The 21,868-nt window shown below is 50.0% G+C and overlaps 1 protein-coding gene across 1 annotated transcript; it reads right to left on the bottom strand.

Moving 5' to 3' along the window:
• Positions 1 to 1,451: 1,451 nt before the first annotated feature.
• NDUFS5 (NADH:ubiquinone oxidoreductase subunit S5) lies at positions 1,452 to 9,599 on the bottom strand. The gene is made up of 3 exons (XM_002715201.6): positions 9,539 to 9,599; positions 8,069 to 8,286; positions 1,452 to 1,675 (listed from the first exon to the last, which is right to left on the bottom strand). The coding sequence occupies exons 2-3, from the start codon at positions 8,282 to 8,284 to the stop codon at positions 1,571 to 1,573; spliced, it is 321 nt and encodes a 106-aa protein (XP_002715247.1). The 5' UTR covers positions 8,285 to 8,286; positions 9,539 to 9,599; the 3' UTR covers positions 1,452 to 1,570.
• Positions 9,600 to 21,868: the final 12,269 nt, after the last annotated feature.

Genomic DNA, 21,868 nt, shown 5'->3' on the forward strand with positions numbered 1-21,868 from the left:
GTAACTCTCTCAAGTAAAAAATAAAAATCTTTAAAAATAAAAAAGTAAATATCTAGGGGGGCCAGCGCCATGGCTCACTTGGTTAATCCTCTGCCTGTGGCACCAGCATCCCATATGGGCGCTGGTTCTAGTCCCAGCTGCCCATTTTCCAGTTCAGCTCTCTGCTGTGGCCCGGGAGGGCAGTGGAGGATGGCCCAGGTCCTTGGGCCCTGCACCCACATGGGAGACCAGGAAGAAGCACCTGGCTCCTGGGTTTGGATTAGCACAGCACCGGCCATAGCAGCCATTTGGGGAGTGAACCAACTGAAGGAAGACCTTTCCCTCTGTCTATCTAGAACTCTGTCAAAGAAAAATATCTAAATTTGGCCTTTTCATGTTACCTTTCCTTACTCTTAGGCCTATAACACACAGCCACTACCTCCTTTTTGGACTGAAAGTACTAAGAACACCACACCTTTGTTTTAAAAATTTCTCTATTTTTACTTATTCAAAAGGCAGAGTGACAGATCTTTTATCTGGTGGTTCATTCCTCAATGCTGTAATAGCCAGGGTTGGGCCAGGCTAAAACCAGGAAGCAGGAACTCCACCTGGGTTTCTCTTGTGGGTGGTAAAGAACTCAAGTACTGGCTGGCACCCGGAGTTCTAGCCCCGGTTGTGTCCTGGTTGCTCCTCTTCCAGTCCAGCTCTCTGCTGTGGCCCGGGAGTGCAGTGGAGGATGGCCCAGGTCCTTGGGCCCTGCACACGCATGGGAGACCAGGAGGAAGCACCTGGCTCCTGGCTTCGGATTGGTGCAGCGCACTGGCAGTAGCAGCCATTTGGGGGGTGAACCAATGGAAGGAAGACCTTTCTTTCTGTCTCTCTCTGTCTAAACTCTGCCTGTCAAACAAAACAAAACAAACAAAAAACCTCAAGTACTTAGGCCATCATTGGCTGCCTCCCAGGAACATTAACGGGAAGCTGGATTAGAAGCAGAGTATCTGGGACTTGAACCAAGCACTCAAATATGGAAAGCAGGTATAAGCATCAGCTTACCTACTTCACCACAATGCCTAACCCCCATTGCACCGTTTTCCACAAAAAAAATTTTTCTTTACTTGAAAGGCAAAGCAAGACAAAAAGAGGTCTTCCACCTGCTGGTTCACTCCCCAAATAGCTGTGACAGCCAGGTCTGGGCCAGGCCGAAGCCAGGAGCTCGTTCTTGGTCTCCCATATGGGTGGTAAGAGACCAAGTACTCGGGCCATCATCTGCTGCCTTCTCAGGCGCACTGCACTGCAACTTCTTAAATGAGCTGACATTCAGAGTTCCTCATACACAGCAAGTGTTCACAAAACATTAGTCACCATTCTCCAGATGTTGATTTTTTTTTTTAGGCACAAGTAAAGGCAATTTTTCAAACTTAAAAAAATTAAGTTGCAATTTCATTAAGGTATGATCCAAGAGAAAACAGAACTAGGATGGTGCAATCCTTTATTTTTACACACTGTGACAAAGAGGTTTTCAGTAAACAATCTTTGCAGTGGAGAACAGAGAACAGGACAGTCAGCCTGCAGCCATCAGCAGCCACTCTGCTCAGGGCCGAGGCTCCCCCTGGCCCAGGTGGTGGGGGGGCGGGGTGTACTTCCCTTCCTTTATCAGCTTGTCCCGCTGCTTCTTGATGGCACTCACACGTTTCATCTGTCAAAGGAAAAAAGATTTCAACCAGGGGGAGACACGCACCAGAAAGTGAGGGCTGGGTTTGGGTTTCAATTTCAACCATGGGTGGTAAGTTTCTCATTCTGGAGGGCCTCTAAACTGCATTCCATCTGTTTTTTTGTTTTTGTTTTTTTTTTCAAAGACAGAGTTACAGAGAGAGGTAGAGACAGAAAGGTCTTCCATCTGCTGGTTCACACCCAAAATGGCCACCATGGCCAGAGCTGAGCTGATCTGAAGCCAGAAGCCAGGACCCTCTTCCTGGTCTCCCAGGTGGCAGCAGAGACTCAAGGAGTTGGGCCATCCTCTGCTGCGTTCCCAGGCGCATTAGCAGGGAGCTGAACTGGAAGTGGAGCAGCCACGACTTGAACTTGTGACCACATGGGATGCCGATGCTGCAGGTCCAGGCTTTAACCCACTACATCAGCCCCTGAGGTCCATCTTTGAAGACCTCACTTGAAATAGCTTCCCAGGCTTTTTAACAAATACACTTCTGGGGCCAGCACCGCGGCGTAGTAGTTAAAGATGCCACCTGTACTGCCAGCATCTGACATGGGTGCTGGCTCTAGGCTTGGCTGCTCTCTGCTATGGCCTGGGAAAGCAGTAGAAGATGGCCCAACTCCTTGGGCCCCTGTCCCAGTATAGGAGACCTGGAGGAAGCTCCTGGCTCCGGGCTTCAAATCGGCCCAGCTCTGACCATTGTGGCCATTTGGGGAGTGAACCAGCATATGGAAGACTTTCTCTCTCTCTCTCTGCCTCTCTGTAACTCTGCCTTTCAAATAAATCAATACATCTTTAAAAAATAAAACAAAACAAATACACTTCTAGCATACATGGCAGTAACACCTCCTTGCACCCTAAGAAATAAAGATTCCTAATATTTAGGACTACGGATCACTGAGTTCTGCATTCATGGAGTCAACCAACCAAGGATCAAAAATACTTAGAGGAAATCTGTGTGTGCTAAACGTGCGTAGACTGTTCTTCCTGGTCAATGCTCCCTAAGCATTACAGTATGACACCTATTTATCTAGTACTTGCATCTAATTAGGTATTGTAAGTAATCTACAGATGACTTAAAGTTCACAGGAGGATGTGTGTAGACTGTACACACACAATACCAGACCATTGAATATAAGGGGACAGAACAGCTGTGGTTTTTCGTGTCCTGGGGGTGGGGTCCTGGAACCAGTCCTCTGCAGATACCTAAGTATGACTGCATTTACAAGAATCTTTCTGAAGTACACGTGCACATACTAAAATCTTTGAAGACAATAAAAGTTACGATCCCACAGGTTATGTATTCCCGATCTAAATGAAAGTGGCGCTGCTGTTGCTGATTACTAAACGGGAATGAATGAAGCAGGAATAGCCAACATGAGGTCTCTCTTCACTACACTTGAAGGCCTGGTATGTGCTCAGCCACCAGTCACCATTGAGCCCTGAGCTCTGTCACTTCTTCTTAGACAGGCTTTCATTGCTTCCCAATGCATCAAAGCCATGCTAAACAAGACTGTCAATGCCACACCAATGAACTGGCCCTCTGGACCCTGTGATGTGGAAAACGTACTGACTAATCCCATGGCATTATTCCTCTTTCCAAAACCCTGCAATGCTTCTCATCACACTGAGAGAAAAAGACAAATCCTTCCAATGACTTACAGGGTGAACCACGTGACTTAATTTCTGAATACCGTTCCCCTGGCTCCCTCCCTTCCAGCTCAGGACCCTGGACACCTGCTGCCCGCCGCCTGGAACATTCTTTCACATCCATGTGGCTTGCTTACATGAAGCCTACTCAGACGTCTTCCTGACAACCTTATCTATTCAAAGTAGCATCCACTTAGCTCCAAGCCATACACTTTTTTTTTTTTTTTTTTTTTTTGGACAGGCAGAGTGGACAGTGAGAGAGAGAGACAGAGAGAAAGGTCTTCCTTTGCCGTTGGTTCACCCTCCAATGGCCGCCAAGGCTGGCGCACTGCGGCCAGTGCACGGCGCTGATCCGAAGGCAGGAGCCAGGTACTTATCCTGGTCTCCCATGCGGGTGCAGGGGCCAAGCACCTGGGCCATCCTCCACTGCACTCCCTGGCCACAGCAGAGAGCTGGCCTGGAAGAGGGGCAACCGGGACAGAATCCGGCGCCCCGACCGGGACTAGAACCTGGGGTGCTGGCGCTGCAGGCAGAGGATTAGCCTATTGAGCCATGGCGCCAGCCTGCCATAACACTTTTTATCCCATTCATTTTTCCTCTTGCATTTATCGTGGCTTGTGACACTACATTTTACTTGTTTATTTTCTATACTTCCTCCCACAAGAATATAACATCTATGTAGTCAAGGGTTTTTGCTATTTTGCTTACTTCTATATTTCTAGGGCCTTCAAATAGTACCTGACACCACAGATGCTCCAACAAGTTATTATTATTATTATTTTTTTTTTGGCATTTGAAATTAGATTATTATTTTTTTAAAAATTTATTTACAGAGAGGTAGAGGCAGAGAGAGAGACAGAGAGAGGTCTTCCATCCGCTGATTCACTCCCCAGATGGCCACAATGGCCACAGCTGGGCCGATTCAAAGCCAGGAGCCTGGAGCTTCTTCTGGGTCTCCCACGTGGGTGTAGAGGCCAAGGACTTGGGCCACCTTCTACTGCTTTCCCAGGCCACAGCAGAGAGCCGATCGGAAGCAGAGCAGCTGGGACTCGAACCAGCGTCCATATGGGACACTGGCCCTGCAGGTGGTGGCTTTACCTGCTATGCCACAGTGCCAGCCCCTCCAACGAGTATTTTTAAAATGAATAACTTTCTCCAAATGCATTGAAAGGTAGTATATTCAGTTAAACATCTCATTAACCTAAAGAAGTAGTCTAACTATGACTTTAGTAGAAAAAACTCTAAGTATCCTAGATACTGATACAAACATTAGAACCACTTTAAAAGGACTACATTCTTACCATTTCTCCATTAAAGAGACTCTCAAAAGAGAATGAGTCACTGTCAGCGAAGATACTGCCTGTATGTCTGATCCTTCTCCGAGCTAGAGGAGAAAGAGTGTAGTGTGGCTGAGAGCACAGGCTCTGCCGCGACCCTCCCACTGCTTTAAGAATTTAGGCACTGTCCTCAGTTCTTACTGTGGGGAACAGTGACGCATAGCACAGGAATGTTAAGAGAAATAAATGCATTGTTGCATGCTAAGCATTCAGAACAGTGCTTGATACTAATTCACTAGTTTCTTTACCTGGTAAAGGGAAGCAGCTAAGTCATTTAGCATGACTTTCAAAATAGTAACTTATCGAGGCCACCCATTACAGGCACCCATTGGTGTGCTGCTGCTCCACTTCTGATCCCACTCCCTGCTAATGTGCTTGGAAAAGCAGTGGAAGAAGGCACCTGCACCCAGGAGGGAAATCCATATAAAGCTCCTGGTTGTTTTGGCCATATGGGGAGTGAATCAATGGCTGGAAGATTTCTCTCTCCTTTCTCTGTACCTTTGCCTTTTAAATAAATTAAAAAAAAAATCTTTAAAAAAATAATAGTAACTTGTCTATTCATAAATTCAGAGTTGGGAGGTGACTTTAAAGCCACCCTTTAGGGGCTGGCATTGTGGTGTAGCAGGATAAGCTGTGATGCTGGCATCCTACATCAGAGCACTGGTTTGAGTTCCAGCTGCTCTGCTGCCGATCTCCCTCCCTGTTAATGTGCCTGGGAAAGCAGCAGAAAACGGCTCAAGTACCTGGGCCTCTGCTACCCACATGGGAGACCTGGATGAAGTTCTGGGCTCCTGACATCAGCCTGGCCCAATTCCTGGCTGTTGTAGCTATCTGAGGAGCGAACCAGCAGAGAGAAGATCGATCTCTTTCTCTTTCTCTCTCTGTCTTTCCTTCTAGCTGACTCTCAAATAAATAAAAATAAATCTTAAAAAAAAAAAAAAAAAACCTCTTTAATTTTTCCAGGTAAGGAAACCAAGACCAAGAAAGGGTGTGACTTGCCCAGACACAAAACTAGTGGTGGCAGAACCAGTATGAGAACCTGGCTCTCCTATTTCTCAGTCCAGTGTTCTTTCCCCCTCACTACATGGCCTACTCTGGGTGTAGAGTGTTGAAGACATAAATGATCATGATCTGAGCAATAAATAACCAGGGACCAGAAGAAGGAAGTTAAGACATGCTTTTGGGGCAGGTGTCGTGGGGCAGGTGTCGCGGTGCAGCACGTTAAGCCATCACCTGCAGCACTGGCATCCCATATGGATGCCAGTTAGAATCCCAGATACTCCACTCCCAATCCAGCTCCCTGAAAAAGTACACGGGAAAGCAGCAGAAGATGGTCCAAGAGCTTGCGTTATACACCCACATGGGAGACCCAGATGAAGCTCCTGGCTCTGGCCTGGCCCAGCCTGGCTGTTGTGGCTGTTTTGGGAGTGAACCAGGGGATTGAAAGTCAACCTCTCTCTGTCTCTTTCTTTCTGTCACACTTTCAAATAAACAAACAAATCTTAAAAAAAAAAAAAAAAAAAAAAAGGTACATGAACTAAATGGCTGGAAGGTGCCAGGCATAACCCACCCACTGTCCCTCAGTGACACAAAAATATTACTCACTAAACAATATTTCTGCACAAACCAGTACAAAATTACTACTTGATATCTGAACACCAACAACAGATATTAAATATTATCTTTAAAACTTCTGATCGGGGCTGCCACCGTGGCTCACTTGGTTAATCCTCCACCTGTGGTGCTGGCATCCCATATGGCACCTGTTCTAGTCCCAGTTGCTCCTCTTCCAATCCAGCTCTCTGCTATGGCCCAGGAAAGCAGCAGAGGATAGCCCAAGTGCTCGGCCCCTGCACCCAAGTGGGAGACCAGGAAAAAGCTCCTGGCTCCAGATCGGCGCAGCTCTGGCCTTTGTGGCCATCTGGGGAGTGAACCAACGGAAGGAAGACCTTTCTCTCTGTCTCTCTCACTGTCTATTACTCTACCTGTCAAATAAATAAATAAAAAATCTTAAAAAAAAAAAAAGAAAAAAGAAAAAACTTCTGATCCGGGGCTGGTGCTGTGGCATAGCAGGTAAAGCTGCTGCCTGTGGCACCAGCATCCCATATGCACACTGGTTTGAGCCCCAGCTACTCCACTTCCAATCCAGCTCCCTGCTAATGTGCCTGGGAAAGCAACAGAACATGGACCAAGTACTTGGGCTCCGGCACCGACAAAAGAAACCCAGATGAAGCTCTTGGTTCTTGGCTTCCGACTGGCCCAGTTCCGGCTGTTGCAGCCATTGGGGAGTGAACCAACGGATGGAAGATCTGTCTGTCTCTCCCTCCCTCCCTTCCTCCCTCCCTCCCTAACACTGCCTTTCAAATAAATACATCCTTAAAAAAAAAAAAAAAAAAAAAAAAAAAAACCTTTTGATCCAGATAACTTTAACTGAAAATCTAAATTGTCTCCTTCAACTACAAGAAGTTAGGAGTGACAAAACATTTCCAATTGATAAACCTGGACCACAGAAATAGGCAAAATCATAGCCTAAATCCAAAGACTTCTCTATGGGGCCAGTGCTGTGGTGCAGCAGGTAAAGCAGCCATGTGCAGTGCCGGCATCCCATATGTGCTGCTTCACTTCTGATCCAGCTCTCTGCTGTGGCCTGGGAAAGCAGTAGAAGATAGCCCAAGTCCTTGGGCCCCTGCATACATGTGGGAAGACCCAGAGGAAGCTCCCAGCTCCTGGCTTCAGATTGGTGCAGCTCCAGCTGTTGCAGCCAACTGGGGAGTGAACCAGTGGATGGAAGACCTCTTTCTCTCTGCCTCTGCTTCTTTCTCTGTGAACAGGGCCCTCTACAGTACACACCTCTTCCAATAGCTGAAGTGGACACCATGCTGCTACCATCCTCTCCCACCCCCTCCTGACATCTCTGGTCAGGCTCACCTACAGCAGCCTCATTAACACCTCCATCTTAGAGTAGAAATGAATCCAGAGATGGCTACTTCATGTTCAGTGAAATCAACCTGCAGGCTTAACCTCTTCTCCAATGACAGCTCAATGAATTTTAAATTTTTCACCTGATGATTTAAGACAAACATTCTAAGCTGGTTGACATTTTTGCTATTTTATAGCCTACTGAAAAAAAATCAAAATGGCACACATACACACACGTGTTGGCTGCAGCAGGGTACGATACTAACAAAAATGAAGGAAAAGACAAGAAAGAACAATGGGCCCTCCTCACATCTAAAGGCATCCAACTTCTTTGTCACGGTTCCGTTTCAGCCCGGAGTTTTGCCAATCCACAGACGAAGGGCAATTGCTCAGTGATGGATGAAAAACACATGAGGAGTAGCCCCAAAGAAACAAGGCAGGTGTTCAGCTCCCACAAACATCATCTCCTTACCGTTTTCTGCCGAAGCATGCATTCTTTGAAGTCATCTAATTCTATCTTGCATTCTTTCTGTGCCCGGATACCACCGATTCCGTGTGCACATTCTATCCACTCTTTCTCAAAAGCATGGCATCGAGTAGGGATCTTGAAGGGCTGCTCAGCACTTTGGATTGTCAATCCTTGATCTAAATTAAGGCCTAGCCTTTTCTGCACATCAAAGAAAGGCATGGCTGTAATGGAAGATTAAAAAAAAAATAATAAATACCAATACCACAAGAGTACAATCAAATGAGAAATTTCGCAGAAAACAATGACAAATGGCCCTCTACAAAGCTGTTTTCTACTATCTGCCTGATTTCTCCTCAAACTGTTTCATTAGACAGGTTCTTCCAATTCAAGGTTGATGAGCAACTTTTCTGTTTTCACAAATCTCATGGAAACCAGAACTACACAATGCATGAGAACTCATCACCCAATTCTTGTCAAAAGTCAAAAAAAGGTCTGACTAAAGAAGTCCAATTCTTTGAAATAGGTCTGAAAAAAATAACCAAAAGAACAAAACCTAGGCACAAAACATCTCCTTGCGTATTTCTACTCATTCTTTCCCAATCAACTTGGGCGGCAGCGCTCCGGGGTCCTCCAGGACCCTGAACTCCCACGGCAGCACTCTGTAAGACGACCAGTTCCTTTATGTCTCGCCCATGGGAAGTGAGTGCTTTGAGGGCAGAAACTAAGCGGGGGCTCAGTAACTGCCGAACGCTCGCGTCTCTACGGGGAAGGCAGTGCCGGTTACCTCGGAGAAGACTATGACGGACGCTGGGGGAAGAATGCCATATACAGGCAAATGCATACTGATGTTAAATTTAAAAAACAGACCACAATAATGGGAGCTGTTTGCATAAGACGACCGGAGAACGGCAGGGTAACTGTGTAGGCAGCGCACCTGTACAGCTGGTGTCTAATGCGCGAAGGCAGCAGCTCCGGCGTGAGCCCCGGACACACACCCTGGGAAAGGGGAGCGCTCCAGAGGACCACGAGCGGGCAGCTGGCAGGAAGAAGCATCGACTCTGCCCAGCGGACCCGAACGTGCCTTTAAGACGAGTTCAAGAGCCCGCCAACTGAAGTCAGGCGGGCACGAGTTCCTGCCGGAGGAGGTGCGGGCGTGTTTTGGGGGACCCCCAGGCCCCGGCAGGAACAAAGCGAGCTACAGAGGCGGGCGGGGCCTCGAGCTCATAAAACACAAGGCCAAAGCACATCAGCCCGGCAGAAAGCCGAGCGAGCCTGCAAAGAGAGCGGAGGCCAGGCGGCCTCCAGGCTTCGGGGACACCGGTTGCGCGGGTGAAGGGGCCTAGGAAAGCAGACGACACCCCGAGACTTCGGCCCTGGGAGGACGGGGCGCCCAGCCAACCAAGAGGAGGTGCGTTAGAGACACCGGAAGAAAACGCCATGGCTAGGAGCCGCGCGGATACGAGCAGGCCCTACCGTGCCGTCGCCGCTGCAATGCCCTTGTCTCTTCGCAGACCGAAGCTTCAGGACGACCGGCGAGCGACGCGGACGCCTGCCGCAAAGGAAGGCGCAGCACGACGTTTCCAGCGCGACGCCCGGAGCCGGCCTCTCCGCCGCCGCCGAGACCCGGAAACCATAGAAACCAAGCACCTCCAGCTGCGCCTGCGCACCCGGCCAGCCGTGCCCGGGCCGACCTGGAGTGGTAAAACTGACCTCCGCACCGCCCCACCCCAACCTCCCTGGAGGCAGCTTTTAGGGAAGTCCGCTAGGGAGTTCTTGCTGCCACCTAGTTCTGTGCCTGGAGCTGTTATTCGACATCTGTGATGGTCAGCGACTTGGACAGCGTCACACGAGAGAAAGACCATTGATTCCGGCCACCCCAAGGGGTGCTTCAGCCCAAGGGCTGTGAACGCAGACCACGTGGGGCCAGATTCTGGGATAGTGCCTGTTTCCTCATCAGTCAGAACAGCAACACTACCCACAGTAATGGGATTAAGGGAGTTTCCTGGAAAGCGCTGAGGCCCTGGCTTGCACACTGAAAAGACTAAGCCCTTGCAGTTCTTTGATGTCTCAGTTTCTCGTTTGCCCCCTGTGTTCCAGAACCTTCCGTGACTCCCTTTGACTACATCTGAGCCTCCTAAGTGGTGTGGGGCAGGGAGGGGTAACACAGTGTGTGAGATAGGATGCATTGTGCAAATGCAAAGAAAATGCTAGAACATTTATATTTAATCTTTTAGAATTTCAGTGTTCATTGTGTAAGCAATTATAAAATGCGTAACATTACTGCAGTTGTATGTGCAGATAACTTGTGAATAAACATTGGAGGTTTGCACTGAACTCTTCCCTTTTTTAAAAAATTTATTTATTTATTTATATTTTTGACAGGCAGAGTGGACAGTGAGAGAGAGAGACAGAAAGGTCTTCCTTTTGCTGTTGATTCACCCTAAAAAGGTTGCCGCGGCCGGCGCGCTGCAGCCAGCGCACTGCGCTGATCCAATGGCAGGAGCCAGGTGCTTCTCCTGGTCTCCCACAGGGTGCAGGGCCCAGCACTTGGGCCATCCTCCACTGCCTTCCTGGGCCACAGCAGAGAGCTGGCCTGGAAGAGGGGCAACCGGGACAGAATCCAGCGCTCTGACTGGGACTAGAACCCGATGTGCCAGCGCCGCAAGGCAGAGGATTAGCCTAGTGAGCCGCGGCGCTGGTCCACTTTTCCCTTTTTTTTTATTTTTTTATTTTTTATTTTTTTTTATTTTTGACAGGCAGAGTGGATAGTGAGAGAGAGAGAGACAGAGAGAAAGGTCTTCCTTTGCCGTTGGTTCACCCTCCAATGGCCGCCGCGGCCGGCGTGCTGCGGCCGGCGCACCGCGCTGATCCGATGGCAGGAGCCAGGAGCCAGGTGCTTCTCCTGGTCTCCCATGGGGTGCAGGGCCCAAGCACCTGGGCCATCCTCCACTGCACTCCCTGGCCACAGCAGAGGGCTGGCCTGGAAGAGGGGCAACCGGGACAGAATCCGGCGCCCCGACCGGGACTAGAACCCGGTGTGCCGGCGCCGCTAGGCGGAGGATTAGCCTAGTGAGCCGCGGCGCCGGCCACTTTTCCCTTTTTAAATAGTGAACTATTCAAAACCTTTGAGAAGTTTAGTCTTCCTCTCTTCCTAACCTCATTTTACAGAATCCCCTGCCTGATGATCCAACCAAGAACGTGCTGTTCCAGCATATTCCAGGAAGTGTCTTGGGAGTCCAGTCTCCTTGCCCTTTAATTCCGTCCCCTGGAATGACACCATCACCACCCCCAACCCTATTTTTGTGTGCCAAGTTCCAGCTCTGCTTCATGTCTTTGTATGGGGTTTCCCCCAAATGGGTAGGCTGATCACCCACTCTGGAGAGATTCTGAAGGCCCTACAACTCACTGGTTTCATTCTAGCACTCAGATTCTCCCCCGGCCCTGCCCCATCAGCCATGCGCTTCACCTGAAATCTGAGTTTCAGTTCAACTAGAATTTCCTGAGCACCTAATGTATGTCTAGCAGAACACTGGGGAGTGATGTAATTGTAACTCTTGGCCCTTGATCACCAAGAATCTGAGGCAGGGTACCAATGACCATCCTTTCCGATTCCCTCCCTTCCTTGTTAGTGGGGTCATCTTCCCAGGCAGGCAGGCAGGAAATCCTGGGGTTAGAATTTGCAGTTTCCTCATCTTTCATCCACTGTTTAATTATGGCCCCGGTTCAGTCAAATAGTCCTTCACCAAGTTTCCATTTTATTTCTTCCTGTCTCCCGGCTCCCCATTTCATTCAATCTCACACAATTAGTCACCCTCTAGTACAAATCTCATGATACGAGCGTTACTCAGAAATACCACGCAGCGTTAGTACAAACACATGCAACTCAGATGCCTGCAGGGCCAATAATGCTCACTCTAAGGCAACGACAACAAAAACATGCTAAGTGGCCAGTGACACGGGACTTCAGTTTGAGGGATGGTAGACGTGACAAACTGGAGGCCGTAAGTTTTGGTAAAGGTGCAGCTACTCAGTTCTATCTTCTTATTGTTATGAGAGAAACAGGACCGCAAGTTGTCAAATCCTCAGGTTTTTCAAGAGAAGCTAGAATCTGTCGCTGCTTGAACATGACACCTCACACTTTAAAATATATGGCAACTTATTTTTTTCTTAAAAAGTGCTGGTCAGCGCTGGAGGTGTGGCACAGCAGGTTAAGCCATCTCCTGCAATGCCACCATCCCATATGAACACTGGTGTAAGTCCCAGACACCCTTCTGATCCAGCCTGGGAAAGCAGCAGAGGATGACCTGAGGGCTTGGGCCCCTGCACCCACGTGAGACCCGAGGGAGTTCTAGGCTCCTGGCTTCTGGCCATTTTTGGAGTGAATCAGCCAATGGAAGGTCTGTCTGTCTCTCCCCCTCTCTCTGTAACTCTCTCAAATAAATCTTTAGGGGCCAGCACTGTAGCATAGCAGGTAAAGCTGTTGCCTGCAGTGCCAGCATCCCATAAGGGCACCAGTTCGGGACCTGGCTGCTCTACCTCTGCTCCAGCTCTCTGCTATGGCCTGGGATAGCAGTAGGTGATGGCCCAAGTGCTTGGGCCTCTGCACCTGCATTGAAGACCCGGAAGAAGCTCCTGGCTCCTGGCTTCGGATGGGTGCAGCTCTGGTCATTGCAGACAATTGGGGAGTAAACCAGTGGATGGAAGATCTCTCTCTCTGCCTCTGCTTTTCTCTCTGTAACTCTGACTTTCAAATAAATAAATCAATCTTAAAAAAAAAAAGTGATCAAACCAAACCTATATTAGAAATGGAGTTAGGGTTACCAGATTTCAGCCAACAGATTTGGAGTGAAGTGCAGGTGGACAAAGGACTTTGCTTTGAACTCTGATGGCTCTTTGCACCTGGTCTTGCTCCATTCTTACTCATTTTCCTATTGTTACTTTTTTTTATTCTTTTTAAAGATTTATTTACTTATTTTTCAGTCCCCAGATGGCTGAGGATCTGAAGCCAGGAGCTCCTTCCAAGTCTCCCACGCAGGCCCAGGGGCCCAAGCACTTGAGCCATCTTCTGCTGCTTTCCCAGGCCATAGCAGAGAGCTGGATCACAAGTGGAACAGCCGGGACTAGAACCAGCGCCCATATGGGATGCGGGCACCACAGGCGGCTGGCTTTACCCGCTATGCCACAGCGCCGGCCCCCTATTGTTACTTTTCTAACACTTTAATCATTCCAAAATCACTTCCTGAGCCTTTCTCACAAGCCACAGTCCTCGGGACAAGGCGCAATCCGAGTACTATATGCAGCATGTGATCTTGCTGTTGCAGGAAGAGGAAGCAAGCTGGGAGCCGGGAGTCGTTCGTTCAGCTTGGGCTGTGTGAAGGCTGTTGACGTGTCCAGAAACGGTCACATTTCTTGGGTTTGATGTTCGAGACCTTTTACGATCTGGTTTCTTTCCAGTTCCAAATCCTGATCCAGTCGCTTACCATCCCCGCTCACTCTCGCGTTCTGGGGCATCCAGAATTTCTCTCATGCTTCCAAGCGTTGGAGGAGTCGTTTCTTCTGCTAGAAAGGGTCCCTGCCACTGGCTGCCACCTTCCTGCCGTCTCCCAGGAGAATGCCTGGTCTTGCCCTGACCCAGTTTATCACGCCATTTTCTGGGGAAAACGTCCCTAGTTCTTCGGGCAGTAGGCCTTTGCGAGGTCCGGCCCGGACCACGCCCACCGCCCCGCCCCGCCCCGCCCCGCCCCCGCCGCCAGGCCTCGCGGACAGGCCTTCAGCCTTCGCAGACTGAGAAACTACAACTCCCAGAATCCCTTGCCAGACCCGAGCCTGCGCCGTTGCCATGGCGCCCAAGGCGGGGCAGCCGTGTTCGGGCACTTCCGACGTCACAAGGGAGGTCCGGAGCCGCGCCTCGTCTGGGAGAGTGTGTTCGGCTCTCGCTCTCCCCTTCTCATCGCCTCGTTCTGCAGGATCCTTGGCTTCGTGGAAATGTGCGTTTGTAAAGAAGCCAAGGGATTTTAAGCTCCGAGCTTTCGCCATCTTCCGTTTCGTACTCGGACGTCGAGGCGGCACACGATGGGGCAGCAGGGGTCGCGGCGACGTGCGCTGCCCGACACACAGCCTTGCTACAAACGCGGCCGGCCGGAAGTTCCCGCGCTCTGAGCGAACCTCGAGGTGGCAGGCGGGATCCCGCTCGCCAGACACGTGTCCGTGGCCTCACGCGTGCGCCCCCTTACTCCGAGAGTGGCTGTATTGCTCCTTTACAGGTGGGGCAGGCTGTAACCTAGCGCGTGTGCCTCCGACACCCCTGCCGCACGCCGAAGGAGGACTGGGGAGCTGTGAGTCCCAGCACACTGCGGGACACGGTGAGTTTGGCAGCTCCCCTTTCCCTCCAGGCCCGCACGACAGAGAGCAGAGCAACCTGAGAGAAATGGGCCCTAGGGTCTGGAATGTGATGGAAACCAGGGTGGCCACCTCAATCAAAAAAAGAACGCGCCACTTGTGGGTAGGGGAGCTATCGAGTTGAATAAGTGAAACAGTCAAGAGTCGCTGAGGCTAACTAGATGGGGAAGGCAGTGCCAGGCGCACAGCGGAAGGCACCGACGTCGGTGAACGCTCCGTCCCTAAAAGATTGATTTATTCGAAAGGCAGAGTTACAGAGAGAGAAGAAGGAGAGGCAGAGAGCCTTCCATCCGCTGGTTCACTCCCCAATTGGCCCCAACAACCAGAGCTGCGCAGATCCGAAGCCAGGAGCCAGGAGCTTCTGCCGGGTCTCCCAAGCAGGTGCAGGAGCCTAAACTCTTGGACCATCCAGAGAGCTGGATCGGAAGTGGAGCAGCCCGGTCTCGAACCGGCGCCCATATGGGATGCCGGCGCTTCAGGCCAGGGCGTTAGCCCGCTGCACCAGAGGCCCCTGCCTCTTGATTTTAATTAGGCTTCCCAAGTGTTAAGACTACAGAAAGCACACACACTAGTGAGACCAAAGGGACACTCTAGCTCCTGACACATTCTCATCATAAATTAACACACTAGAGCCTCATTTTATAGACACAGCTTTATTAAAAATTGAGTCCGCATTCCCCGCACAGATCAAAAGTACCTGGAGAGAAGCTGCCAGGGCAGCTGAATAGACTAGAAAGCATCCTGGTCTCTGCAGACACAAAACACCCAGCACGTTTTAATCGCACTTCCGCCAGACTGTGAGCTTCTCACGGGGGGAGGCAGCTTGGTTTACACTGGCGGCAGAGACCCTGCACAAGGCTTATTCATCTGATCTGGGAGTTACTACCCTGAGGAGTAGCAGCCGCGTAATTCATGTAACCATTTAGCACTGAAGAGACAGCAGAAGTAATAGATCAAGTTAATACCAGGAGTCAGTAGTATGCTGGGAGTCATCTAGACACACATGTGCACTATACGACTCTTTGCCATAAAGTGAAGTGCTAAGTTTTCCTCAACACAGTTCAGGTGCTGGTTACTCTCACTTTACTTTCTTCACTTTTAAGTCTTGGATTAGTGTTTACTGGTTTGCCTGTCTTGCCTCACAGGAAGTCTGTTCTTAAAACAGCATTTTGGGCCGGCGCCGCGGCTCACTAGGCTAATCCTCCGCCTTGCGGCGCCGGCACACTGGGTTCTAGTCCCGGTCGGGGCGCCGGATTCTGTCCCGGTTGCCCCTCTTCCAGGCCAGCCCTCTGCTGTGGCCAGGGAGTGCAGTGGAGGATGGCCCAGGTGCTTGGGCCCTGCACCCCATGGGAGACCAGGAAAAGCACCTGGCTCCTGGCTCCTGCCATTGGATCAGCGCGGTGCGCCGGCCGCAGCGCGCCGGCCGCGGCGGCCATTGGAGGGTGAACCAACGGCAAAGGAAGACCTTTCTCTCTGTCTCTCTCTCTCACTGTCCACTCTGTCTGTCAAAAAATAAAAAACAAAACAAAAAAACCAGCATTTTGGGGGCCGGTGCTGTGGCGTAGCGGGTAAAGCCACCACCTGCAGTGCTGGCATCCCATATGGGCACGGGTTCGAGACCCGGCTGCTCCACTTCTGATCCAGCTCTCTGTTATGGCCTGGAAAAGCAGAAGATGGCCCAAGTCCTTGGGCCCCTACACCCGTGTTTGGGATCTGGAGGAAGCTCCTGGCTCCTGATCAGCTCAGCTTCAGCTGTTGGGGCCATTTGGAGAGTGAACCAGTGGGTGGAAGACCTCTCTGTCTTTCCCTCTCTCTGTAACTCTGCCTTTCAAATAAAATAAGTCTTTAAAAAATTAAAACAGCATTTTGGGGCCAGAGCTATGGGATAGCAAGCAAAGTGCCATCTGCAGCACCAGCATCCCAGATGGGCACCAGTTCAAGTCCCGGCTGCTCCACTTCTGATCCAGCTCCCTGCTAATGCACCTGGGAAAGCAGCAGCAGATGGCCCAGTGCTTGGGCCCCTGCCACACATATGGGAAGGCTGGATGAAGCACTTGGCTCCTGGCTTCAGCTTTGCTCAGCCCCAGCTGTTGAGGCCATCTGGGGAGTGAACCAGCAAATGGATGATCTCTGCTTCCTCTCTCTGTGACTCTTTGAAAATAAATTGATAAATCTTAAAAGCAAAAATTGAGCATTTTACAAGCTATCATTAAACTCATGCTATCTTCTGATAAATTTAAAACTACCACAGCCATTTTTTGTATTTAGTTTCAAAATTAAATATACCTATCTTCGTGGTAGTAATGAAAAACCTAACACAAGCTACTTATAAAGGAAAGAAAAGCTTACAGTGCAGTTTCAGAGGTTCAAGTACAAGACTGGGTGGCCCCACTGGCTGGATGTCGGGTTAGGGGGCAGATGGCAAAGGTGAGCACTTGTGAAGGATGGATCACATGATGTGGAGAGAACAGGTGCTCCCCCCACCCCCTCCACCCCCGTAAGCCTTTCATGGCCAACCCTCTGGCAAGAACCTCCCTGTGAGATGACCTAAGGACCTCCCACTTGATCTACCTCCTAAACACCATAACTTTTGGGGTTTAAGGTCCTATGTGAGTTTGGGAACTAAAACATGTTCAAACCATAGCAGGAAATAAAATACTTGGTCATTTTGAGTATTTATCTCTCCCCATCCTTGAAAATCACTTTTCTGTAAGAGCCAGATAAGATTTTCAGCTTTTTGGCCCATACTGTGGTCTTTGCTGTACCTACTCAGGCCTGGAATTGCAGTGTGAGAGTGATCACAGATGCGAACGGATAGGTGTGGCAGTATTCCCATAAAATTTTATTCCCCCACTTTGCACACATCTGCTTTAGAGAGTATATCACATACATGATGTGGAGTAACTAAAACATTACTGCATGCATTTGTCACTCACCTTTGTTTCCTCAAATACTTAAAAACAGAGACTGTATTAAAAGAGACTGTGATGTGGGGTACTCATGCTGTTCATACTGGAAAGTCAAGATCACTCCTGGGGCTGGCGTTGTGGCACTGGTTAATGTCCCAGCTGCTCCACTTCTGATTCAGCTCTCTGCTAATGGGCTGGAAAAAGCAGCGGAGGATGGCCCAAGTGTTTGGACCCCTGCTACCACATGAGAGACCCAGATGAAGCTCCCGACTCTGGCCTGGACCCGTGCTGGCCGTTGTGGCCATCTGGGGAATCAACCAGTCTCCCTCTGATATTAAAAATAAATAAATCCTAAAAAAAAAAAAATCTAGTAAAGCCAGGAAGATCTGATTTGGGTCTTTAGATCTGATCATGACCACTGTAAAGAAATGTGCTTCAATGTTAAAGTGCATATTCCATACCCCATACTTTGTTTACAACTATTTCTTGCATTTGAACATAAAACCCAATGATGTATATACTATACGTGCTCATTTTACAGGTAAGGAAACAAGCTGAGAAGTGTGGCACGGTCCAGATACCAAGTCAGTGCCAGGGCAGAGACTAACTTCCAGGGCTGCAAACATCCACAGGCCCTCGTTTAACTACCGCACCAGCCACTCCACCCTCCACATGAGAAAGGCTTCCCCAGTGCTCTTCCCTTGACTCTCTGACCCAGGCAGGGACACTTACTCCTTTCTGGAAGTTGTCCTTAAGTTTAAGTCCTAGAAACTGGGTCTTGGAGAAAATCTTGGATTCATCTTCTAGGCACCCACATTCTGTCCCAGAATTTTTATTATTATTTATTTGAAAGAGAGAATCAATCCTTCATCTGCTGGTTCATTCCTCAGTTGGCTGCAACACCCAGGACTTGGCCACGCCAAAGCCAGGAGCTTCTTCCAGGTCTCCCATTGTGGACAGTAGGGGCCCAAATACTTAGGACATCTGCTTCTTTCCCAGGCCATCAGCAGGGAGCTGGATTGGAAATAGAGCAGCCAGGGCATGAACCATATGGGATGCTTTACACACTACACCACAACACCGATCCCCAGGAAATGTCTTTTCTGTGATTATCAACACTAAACCAATATGTCTCAGGAGACCCCCAAATCCAGAGGGCTGCCATTATCGTAACAGAATAGCCCACCAACACTGACTGCAGTGAGAGGGTGCCATTTTCCTTACCAAAAGCTGCTCAACTTCCCAACCCGAAGTTAGCATGGGGAGGGGACATGTCCAGTAGTAGGGGAGACACCACGCTGGTCTGGAAGACTTCACCGAGGCAGTTTCCCATCCCTAGTCCAGCCTTCACAACTTTGGAAAGCTCCCACCGCTGCCTTGGTGTGACAGTCCCACTGCAGGGCCACTCCCACGCTCCTCTTCCAGGAACCAGTGACTAGTCCAGAAAAAGAGAGAAAACAAATGGCCCTTGGTGCAGTGAATCAGCTGGAAGCACCCAGGTGTTCTCGTTTTCTCTTGAAGAGCAGCTCTGGAAGCATTTGGCAGCTCCCCTGCAGTGTGAGCTGCTGAGGGTTGGCAGGCATGGCTGCTGCATCAGGGGTGGCTCTGTGCACCTGCTGCTGGCGAGGGCTCAGGACAGGAGCCGTGCCCAGGGTGGGCTCTGACGCCGTCCTTGCGGCCCTCCCAGGGCTAGGCAGGGCAAGGTGGCTGTGTCAGACGTCTCTGCTCCTTTCATACCAACTCTGAGGCTTCCTGCCAGGCAGTGCTCCAGCGTGGTGTTGGTGAGGGACAGGCTGGATGCAACTCAGTTTGACTGGAAGGTCACAGCTCCAGGGAGTCGGGCAGCCTCACCTGCCTAGGGTAATTCTGTGGGGCAGTGCACTGCAGTTGGTGTGCTTCTGAGAGCTGGCAGGGAGCTGGTTCTGGTCAGTGTGGATCAGCGCGGTGTGGTGGAATGAGCTGCATGACAGCTGGGTCCTGTGGGTGTCTAGCAGAGGCTGGAGGCTAAGTAGGTACATGAGCTTCCCTGCAAGAGAGGTCCCTGCAACCTCACGTTTGTGCTGTGCAGAAAGAACAAAAAGGTCAACCCAGGGAAGCCCAAGTAGGTCCTGGACCCGTTTGAATTTGAGGGAGCAGAAGCAGTGTTTGGTGCAGGGCTTGTCCCGGTCTAGAGCAGTGCACACTGTGGGAGGCAGAAAATGAGTGTTGCTGTGGGCTGCCTGCAGTTGCCTGTCCTACTCAGACTCATCGGCCCTCAGTACAGACACTGGGCTGGCCCAGGTCACTGCAGATGATTCCTTCCACCTCCCGGGAGCCCTGCACCTGCTCCTCCTCCTGCCCTGTCAGCATGTTCTTTAGAGAGTGAAGGAAGCCATGTTTCTTCTTGCCTGGGGGAGCAGGCCACAAGCAGAGGGAGACGGGCAGACAAGGAGCAGAGTACTGCACACTGGCACAGCGGACAGTCCCTGCTTTGCTGTTTGCGAGGGATGTGCTCTGCAGAACCCGCTCAGGCCCCCACCGGAAGCATCATCGGATCTTCCATTGCTCAGTTGAGAAAGCTGCTCTTGGATCAGGGGTCTGCTCTTGTTGAAGACCTTGGCCCACACATGAGTTCTGTGCTCAGAGTTTTAACGACCCAGTCATTGGGGCCCTGATGTTTTATCTAGGCTCCTCCAGCCTTGCAGGAGCTGCCAAAAAGGTGAACTAAGGAGTGTCCCGAGAAAAGAAAGGGGGCCTGGGCCTGCTGCTGCCCTTTCCTGAGACTCCCAGCCCAGTGAAAGGAACACAGTTGACATGTTGTTTAAGCTGGAAATGTTGCCTGTATGCGTAAAAGAGCTGTTTCAGGCTCATGTACAGTCAGGAATGGTTCCTTCTCATCCAACTGCCCATGCGCCAATGATGCTAATGATGCCACAGCCACCCGGCGGTCCCCAGGGCGCCCTTGCTCAAAGTGCACCACAGCCCATTCCAGTCTCGACAACAGTGCATTTCCTTTATATGATGCACCCTTCAAGTGAGGCGTGTGTGTGCAGGGGCCGCCGGGGCACCCCAAGCATTCTGCTCGCAGGCAGCGCCAGTGCTTCCAGCCTCACACCTGAGAACTAGCAAGCCCCATGCAAGCGTGTGCAGGAGGGACTGTGACCATCAGTTCCGTGTCAGGGCCGAGTCTGTGTGTGTTGATGGTGTCCAGGATTTGACCTGATGAGAAGCAGCAGCAGCATGCTGGGTAGCTGATGCATGCCTAGGGCAGAGTTGGCCTTCCTGGTTATGACAGGCTGGACAGGGCCGAGGTTCCGTCCTGAGTCCCGACACGTTGGGGGTTATTACCATGGCCGAATCATTGTAGCTTGGAACAGACCAGTGATGAGCAAGTGCTGTGTGGACTGGTTTCGAGTGCAGGGCTAGCTGTAGCCTCTGTCCTGACAGCAAGAGTGCCCCATGATTGTGCTGCAGTACTTGATGGGTGGGTGTAGACAGTCTAACTGGTGCTTGGCTAGTATTTGGGGAGGGGGTGTGTGAAGGCCTTTTTTCCTACCCCATGAGCAACAAGTCTTCTGGGAGTTTTATCTGAAGTGGTTTCATGTCTGACTGGCTTATTTCTATCTACCCACTGGTTAAAGATTGCGAGGGGGGCAGAATTAAACTTCGAGTCTCCTCCTAGCTAGCCAAGGCTAGATGGCAGGCACGTGCTGCATACTCTGGGCTTGTGGGCTGTGCTGCAGCGTTCTGTTTACAGTACAAGCCCACCACCACCAGCCGCTGTAAGGCCGCCCTGGAAGAAACGAAGGGCCGGATCCCCTCCTCCTTTCTCCTGCTTCTACCAGCTGGAAGCACAGAAAACTAGAAGTTCACTTATTTTGTTTTTAAACGATATACGTTGATTTCCTGTAACATCCAATAGGAATGCTAGCAGTTCACTTGCAGTGGAAGATACTCGGACCGAGTAGAGGCACTGTAGGAACTTGGGGCTGTGCGTAATTCCACATGCTGTTTGCAGAGTCCCGCAAGTACCCCAGCTCTGCTTGCCAAAACTGGAAGTTATTTTTTAATGGCCCTTGAAAGTCATGAACACATCAGCTAGCAAAAGAAGTAACAAGAGTGATTCTTGCTGCTATTACCGCTTAAAACAAACAAACAAAAAAATCAAGATTTGGAACACCCTTTTACTAAACTTGACAAAGGTTTCAGTCAGTTCTTACCGTCAAACTGACGGATTATTATTTATAAATCAAGTTTGATGAAGTGATCACTGTCTCAGTGGTTCAACTTTTAAGTTAAGGGAAAAAACTTTTACTTTGTAGATAATGTAAAATAAAAACTTAAAAAAATGTAAAAATAAAAAGTTTTAAAAACTGCTAAAAAAAAAAAAAAGCAAATGGCCCTTCAAACAGGAAGTAAAACCATTCCTTAATAAAAGATCACTGCTGAACTTTTAAAATAAAAGTCTATAAATCTTCAACATAATGTTGAACCAAGGAGATGGTTGTAACAGCCC

The sequence above is a fragment of the Oryctolagus cuniculus genome, chromosome 7 (genome assembly GCF_051225735.1).
Source record: "Oryctolagus cuniculus isolate XC-2025 breed Fujian yellow rabbit chromosome 7, ASM5122573v1, whole genome shotgun sequence".
Lineage (NCBI taxonomy): Eukaryota > Metazoa > Chordata > Mammalia > Lagomorpha > Leporidae > Oryctolagus > Oryctolagus cuniculus.

Coding starts and splice junctions, on each gene's coding strand:
- NDUFS5 (XM_002715201.6), bottom strand. CDS start 8,284: ATGCCTTTCTTTGATGTGCAGAAAAGGCTAGGCCTTAATTTAGATCAA. Junction 1,676..8,068: donor GCATGCTTCGGCAGAAAACG/GTAAGGAGATGA, acceptor TTCCTTTGACAG/ATGAAACGTGTGAGTGCCAT.